The sequence below is a fragment of the Magnolia sinica genome, chromosome 16 (genome assembly GCF_029962835.1).
Source record: "Magnolia sinica isolate HGM2019 chromosome 16, MsV1, whole genome shotgun sequence".
Taxonomy (NCBI): Eukaryota; Viridiplantae; Streptophyta; class Magnoliopsida; order Magnoliales; family Magnoliaceae; genus Magnolia; species Magnolia sinica.
Window position 1 is genome coordinate 63,196,456 of NC_080588.1, and position 8,022 is coordinate 63,204,477.

At 44.0% G+C, this 8,022-nt stretch overlaps 1 protein-coding gene across 1 annotated transcript; it reads right to left on the bottom strand.

Annotated features, from left to right (window-relative positions):
- Positions 1–365: 365 nt before the first annotated feature.
- Positions 366–5,349, bottom strand: LOC131229601 (flavonoid 3'-monooxygenase CYP75B137-like). The gene is made up of 2 exons (XM_058225597.1): positions 4,312–5,349; positions 366–1,101 (listed from the first exon to the last, which is right to left on the bottom strand). The coding sequence occupies exons 1-2, from the start codon at positions 5,302–5,304 to the stop codon at positions 475–477; spliced, it is 1,620 nt and encodes a 539-aa protein (XP_058081580.1). The 5' UTR covers positions 5,305–5,349; the 3' UTR covers positions 366–474.
- Between the last annotated feature and the right edge of the window lie 2,673 nt (positions 5,350–8,022).

Genomic DNA, 8,022 nt, shown 5'->3' on the forward strand with positions numbered 1-8,022 from the left:
CAACCATGCATGGCTTCTCTCTCAAGCAATGGTAAGTTCTAATTCATTTATTGAGTGGGCCCAACACAGATTATTCCCAACATGCAAGAAATCTCTTGAAAGAGAAGGAATTACATAAGGTCGTGGGCCAAGTGGGTTTGGCATGTCAAGATGCCCTCCAAGATTGTTGTATTCATGTGGAAGATCCTCTATGGTGTGGTCCAATTGAGATTAGTACAAAGCAAAGAGGAGCTTGCCTGGCTTCGAGCTGTGATTGCTGCAGCTTAGATAGGAGTCGAGATGAGTAGTCGATTGACCACCTTTTTGCAAGGGGCGAGTTGGGGACACATGTATGGAAACATTTCTCCTCCTTGCCCGCGGTATCCTTCTTAGAATGCCCATTGTTTACTACCTTAGCATAAGTAAAGTACAATATAAGGTGAACAATACTTACATGGAAAATAATATAATTACATAATCCAAACTGGACTTATTTCAAGAGTAGAGCTCTGGATTTGCCAATCTTGGTGTGGGAATAGCGATAAGCGGTGTCGCTTTCTTCAGAATAAGAGCAAACTTCTCCGAAAGATCAAGCTTCGCATCGTCTGGCAATCTCCAATCGAATGAGTGCAAAAGAGAAGCTAACTCATAAGTTAGCATCCTCTCCGCCAGGGGAAGTCCTACACAAATCCTCCTTCCTGAACCAAAGGGAAGGTAACGGAAATCATTGCCATTGTAATCCCATTTGCTCGTGGAATTATAGAACCTCTCCGGACAAAACTCCAGGGGGTTGTCCCAAGCTTCAGGGTCCCTATGTATAGCCCATGCGTTAATTATGATTTGGGTGCCTTTTGGGACTGTATAACCACTAATAGTGCATGTTTGGCTTGGATACCGAGGGACCAAGAACACAAGTGGAGGGTGTAAACGTAGGGCTTCCTTAATGACTGCGTCCAAATAGGGGAGCTTTGGTACATGTGACTCTTCTACCATTTGGTCCATTCCTACCACTTGTTCTAATTCCTCTTGAACTTTTCTCATTATCTCTGGATTCTGCAGCATCTCAGCCATGGCCCACTCTATTGTAGTCGATGTGGTGTCTGTACCAGCTATCACCAGGTCCTGTTGACAGAATGAAAGTTGATTTGTCAAGCATAGAGCTGGCAGTGGTCTAAGTTGCCCCATTGGGCTACTAGGATCATGGTTAAATGACTCGGTGATTCTGCTCAACTTGTTTTTTTTGGAGTTGAGTCACGAATCATTCAAGTCGAGGGTGACTTAGTGGTATCAAAATCGGATTAGTCCATGGTCACCCTTAATCAATTGGGCCGGCCTTGAACGGTCCAGATCTCATCTATATAAGCCACGTGTGATTTCTTACCTACTTCGAGGACATACACGTGTGGCCATCATCATATACCAGCAAGATGTAAAATTAATGTGCACAATCTACATGCAGTAGTACTCTTGCTGACCCGGTGGAACTGGAGGATGTTAAAGCTATCAATCTACAGATCACGTGGTAGGGCAACATTTAAATCAGGACCATCGATCTGTTGGGAACTGTTATCAGTGGCCCATGTTTCCAAAATCAATCTTATGGACTATCCTAAGCCATCAGTTCCCTTTGCTTTCCTGGACCAAACATCGAATGTTTAAAATTTTTTATTTTCCATCGTTGCTTTGGAGACCAGTCATTATATGGCAGGATTCGTTCCGATTTGTGTATTTTGAACTATTTACCAACCATCCATATACAGGGACAACTGGATGGATGGCTCTATACGTGTACTGGGGAAGATGGCTCTAACCTATTCTAGTTTCACCGGGTCTACCGGATCAGATGGCTCTAACCTATTCTAGTTTCACCGGATCTACCGGATCCACCGAGGTAGGTGGGATCCCTGTCTGTGGGGCTCACAGTGACGTATGTGCCTTAAATCCACACTGTCTAACCATTTTCAAAGATCATTTTAGGGATTTATACTAAAAATGAAGCATGTCCAAATCCTAGGTGGACCACACCACAAGAAACAAGAATGATTGAATCCCCACCATTAAAAACTTCTTGGAGTCCACCGAAAATTTCATTTGCCATCCAACCTGTTGATTAGGTCACAATGACCTATATGAAGAGACCATACAAAATCATCTTGATCCAAACCTTTGCTGGACCACAAGAAGCTTTTAATGGTCAATTACTACAGTTTCCTCTACTATGGTCCATCTGAGATTTGGATATGCTTCGTTTTTTGAATCATACCGTAAAATGAGATTTCAATACAGATGGACGGCATTGATATAGCCACATACATCAAGGTGGGCCACACAGCCAAGGGTTCCAAGCACCTCGGTGGATCCTGGGATCCACCGAACCGCGCCCAAACAAAAAGCCAAGCGGCTGTTTATCATTGGCCCCAGCTTTGGCTCGGCCTAAATTTCGGGAACGGATTGGCTACTCCCCCTGCCACCTGCCAATGGCTGATGTTCAGTGTTCTGTGGGCCCCACCATGATGTATGTGTTTCATCCATGCCGTCCATCTATTTTTATAGAATATTTTATGGTTTGAGAACAAAAATGAGATATATCCCAATCTCAAGTGGACCACATTACAGGAAACAGCGTTGAATGAATTTTGACCATTAAAAAAATTTTGGGGGCCATAAAAGTTTTGGATCATGCTGATATTTGTTGTTTCCCTTCATCTGGGTCTGTATGACCTAATCAACAGATTGGATGTCAAATAAATAGTACAATGGGCCTTAGGAGGATTTTAATGGTGGATATCCAATCACTATTGTCTTCCTTTGATGTGGTCTACTTGAGATTTATATCCCTCATTTTTGGGTTCAAGCCCTAAAATAATTTGTCAAATTTGATGAAAGGAATGGATGAAATAAATACATCATGGTGGGGCCCACAGAGCACCGACCACCAGCCACCTAGGACTGGTCCACTGGCCAAGATGTGGCTCAATAGGGCGTGTTGCCATAGCCACCTTAGAGAGAGAGAGAGAGAGAGAGAGAGAGAGATGTATGGTAAGTAGGGGTGTACACGAGTCAATCCAAGTCGAACTGGGCTCAACTCGGCCCAGCCCGGTCACCAGCCACACCCAGCCCGAACCTATCCTGGCCCGGTTACTGGGCCAACATGTACAGCCCGAACCCAACCCGGTAAGCAATCGGGCAAGTTCGAGCCACTTTTGAACCTTATAGCAAGTTCATGGGAAGGGATTTGGCAAGTAATCCGCGTCCTATTACAAGGCCCTCGAGTATTCCTTTTTGTATTTGGATGAATCTAGGCTGTTCAAGTTATACGTCTGTAAGGTGGATGAGTCACTGTCACTTCAAAGATGGGCGGTGGACTATCCCAGAAGGGTAAAGGGAAAAGGGACTGGTAAGGTTTTGAATACACACACACACACACACACACACACACACACACACACACAAACACACACACTACTTGACCGAGTCGGGCCAGGTCGAGTCGGGTTTCGGGCCAGGTCGGGCCAAACTGGGACTTATTCGAACTCGGCACGAACTCACTTTCGGGCTGAAGAAAATGGCCCATCCCGACCCGAACTCAGTTCCATCGAGCCGAGTCGAGCGAGTTAACCGAGCTAGCCCGGTTCGTGTACAACCCTAATGGTAAGAGGAAACGGATTGGCTACTCCCCTTGCCACCAGCCAATGGCTGGTGGTCGGTGATATGTGGGCCCCACCATGATGTATGTGTTTCATCCATGCCGTCCATCTAATTTTCCAGATCATTTTAGGGTATGAAACCAAAACAAAGATCAACCATTAAAGAAAGCAATGTGTTGATTAGGTCATATGTGTCTGTATGACCTACTCAACACATTGGATGTCAAATAAACAGTACATTAGGCCTTAGGAGGATTTTAATGGTGGATATCCAATCAATATTGTTTTCCTATGGTGTGGTCCACCTGGGGTTTATATCCCTCTAATTTTTTGCATCAAGCCTAAAATTATCTGTAAAAATGTCTGAACGGAACGGATGAAACACATACATCATGTAGGGGCCCACAGAGCACCGACCACCAGCCCCGTGGCTGGTGGCAGGGGGAGTAGCCAATCCGTTTCCATAGTAAGAAGGGATGTTCCATATGCACCCACCCTTGAGGGGGACCTCCCCTTTTGCTTACGTGGCCTATGTATGGAACGTCCGTTCTATCCACCATGTGTACTCTACTGCACAAGTGCCCTGCCCAAAATTCAGGCCGGACCTTTGGTGGGTCAGAGTGTATGAGACAAATGGACGGCTAATAAGCTTAGAAATGTTTTGATACAAGAGAAAAGTACTTACCACAAAAATGGCCTTGATGTTGGTCAGAGTCAAGGGCGTTTTAGTGTCTCCTTCCTCCTTAAGCTGTAAAAGCAACTGCAAAAAGTCCTTGCTTTCCTTCCCTCCCTCTCTATCCATTTTCAACCGTTGATCTATAACCGATTCGAAGATCTTATCCATCCATGATGTGAGCTTCTTCATACGGCCCACCACTCCTTGTACATCAAACCTCGATAATATAGGAAAAAAATCAGAGAGGTTGGGCTCACTCACTAACTCGACAGCCTCATTGATAACTCGTTGAAACTCAAGACCCACCTTACGCCTACCCTCCCCATCAAGCGTACCACCCCAAATCATGTTCATCACCACATTCAGCGCTAGTTGAAACGCTAGCTCGCCTATATTAACTGTAGTGCCTGCTAGAGTACGCACATCACGCACCATCTGGCGTACCTCGAGTCTACGTAAGCCATAGTACGAGTCAAGCACCTTAGAGCTCATCATCTCTCGTGCGCACACCTTGCGCATCGTCCGCCAATTTGGGCCGTAGGGACTAAACACGATTTCAATCCCACCGTACGTAAGCTCTGACATTGCTATGGGGACGTAGTGGTTGGCGAAGATGGTGTCGTGGTCCTTGAGAGCCTCTTTAGCTATGCTTGATGAGCTCAATATGATACATAGCTTGCTGCCTAGCCGTACCTTTATAATCGGGCCATAGGTCTGGGCTAATTTGAGAAAGTAACGGTGTAGATCGGACTCCAGAAATGGGAGGCTGCCAATCAACGGTAGACCTCGTGGGCCAGGTGGTAGAGGAGGTGACCCATTACGCGATCTCTTGATCAGAACCCATGTGCACCAAGAGATCAGACAAAGGGTAAAGGAAAATGCTAATGATGTTTTGGGACCGTTGATATCTTGTAGCCACCATGAAATTATCTGATGAGCAAGATCTTGAATCATGGTGTTAACAATATTGAAGCTGAACTCAAGGTCAAGACATGGAAGCATCGTTATGCTTGTGAGGTCTTTTATAGGGGTCGATCTTTATGATGCCAGTTCACCATATTTTAGTTTTGTACTTGTGTAGCGATGTGTTAACCGGTGACATTCCCACACTGGTAAGATAGAGAGCAGCCACGACTATTATCTCCGTATATCTCTCTCTCTCTCGGACGCCGATTGCGTCCTACCCCCGTCCGTCTCGAGCTGGCAGTTCTGTGGGTGGGCCCACTGTGAGTTTATCGATGCCGTCCATTCCTCCTCTCGGATCATTTTAAGGTATAATCTAAAAATTGAGATAGACCCAACGTTCAAGTGGACGACACCACCAATGACTCTTACATTTATTTCAAGTGGCATTTAATGCTTTGTCGCGTTGGATCTTACTCATTGTGCGACTTATTTTAAAATAATCCGAGAGGACGGATGGACAGAGTGGATAAACCGGTACATCACATTGGACTGGCCCACGGAACTGCAGGTGGCAATCCGCCTCCCTCTCTGTCACGGGCCTAGCCTAGGGTAGGTCTTGACCCGTAATATATATATATATATATATATATATATATATATATATATATATATATATATATATATATATATATATCTTCTCTCTTTCCAATATTAAATTTAGAAACAAAAGATAAATGATGCATCACGAATAACGATGATACGTGAATGTCATGGAATCTCATGGTATTAATTTTTACTTTGAACCAAAACTTTGGTGGGCAATGAAAAGTGCAAATAGTTTCTTCCCTTGATTTGAATTTCTCTTTACCATGGCCTACTAGAATCTTTGATCAGAGTGAAAATTCACCCCCTAAGGTTTAATGGGATTCCACATCTTATGGACGGTTCGGAGTCGACACCCATATCACGTGTGCAAAGGTGCGTACGTACGTAGGTGCATAGGTGAACATGCCTCCAAATATATATATATATATATATATAAGATTTTTCTATACCGCGCCTGCCTTTTCCGCTATGTTACCAGAGCCTTTGGTTTAAACTTTTTATTTTTAAATTTTTTATTTTTTGGTTCTTTAACTTTTTCTTTATAAGGCCACTACCGGATAAGACAAGATAAACTTATCAGTAAGTGTTATACTGGATGTTCACGAGGCAAAGTTACACGGGGCCATTATTACATATGTGTTATATTCACATCATCCATCCATTTTTCCGGATCATTTGAAGGCATGAGCCTAAAAATGAGTTTGATCAAAATTTCACCGTAGAAAGCAGCGGGGACAATGATGCCCACGGTTAAAACCTACCTATGGCCGCCATGATGTTTATTTGCTGTCCAACCTTAGAAAACTCAAATATTAGCTTGATTTAAAACTTTCCTGGCATCTAAGAAATTTCCAATGTTTGGCGTTTAATCTCCATTGTTTCTGTGGTGCGGTCCACTTTTGCCTTGGATTGGTCTGATTTTGGCCTAATCCCCTAAAATGATATGGAAAAATGGATGGGCAGTACAAAGATAACATATACATCACCGTGAGGCCGATACAGAACCTTTTCATGTCAACGTACACACGTCGATGTCCTGTTCTACGCTGCTAAATTCAGACAATCTCTTCAATATTTTCCCCCGCCGCTGGTAGAATGCTCGGAAAGGAAAGTCCAACTGGTGCATGGCATAATTTTAGGGCATGCGCTCAAAGATGACAAATCCACCTCCTCCGTTGGATTTCCCATCTGATTTTAGTGGTTAGGCTCAAAAGTGAGGCTGATACAAAGCTCAATCAGAAGAAATGAACCCAAAAAAAAAAAAAAATGTACAAGGATTGAATGCCCACCATTTTAAAATTCATGGGGCCATAGGATTTGTATGACAACTCAACTCCATTCATCTGTTTTTCTAGCTCATTTTAGGGCATGGGCCCACAAATGAGACAGATAGGAAGCTCAAGCGGGACACACAACAAGAAACCCCGGATTGAATGGCCACTATTGAAACATCCTGGGGCCATCATCGGTTGCATTTTTAACATCTGATTTGCCTCAATTTTGAGCCATGTCCTAAGATGAGCTGTAAAAACAGATGCAAGGGATGGATTTCTCATAGACATCAACGTGGCCTCATGTACAGTCCGGTTAAGTTAGCATGGCAATAAACGTGAATAAATGTGCAAGAGGTATAAATGGGCATTTAAATCTAAAGTAGAAGGGTTGCTCGACTATAGGTGAGGACTACCGTGATGTTTATGACAAATTCGCGGATCCAGAGATAAGTAAGTGAAACGAACATGAAAAAGTGGGAATTAGCCGTTGAAACATTCACGGGCCTTTGTAAAAATCCACCCTATCCATTTATGGCATGGACTAAAAATGACGTTGATACCAAGTTCCAGTGGGCCAAACAACATGAAACAGTGGGTATTGAATCCTACCATTGAAACATCTTGGGGCTAAAGGTGGGCATTTTGGACCCGATCCGGTGGATCCGACCCGATCCGACCTGACTCGGTACCGTTCCAAACAGAACCGACGGCTTAGATCAACCTGATCAAGTCTGTTAACCCAAATCCGATCGTATTTCGGGTCGGGTCCGGATAGAGGTCGATCCGGACTGATCTGACCCGGATACCTGAACCCAAAGGATCCAGCCTGAACCGACCAGACCCGACCCAAAGCCTGAGGAGGATTTTAATAGAGGATATTCAATCATTATTGTTTTCCTTTGGTGTGGTCCACCTGAGATTTTTGTCTCTCTAA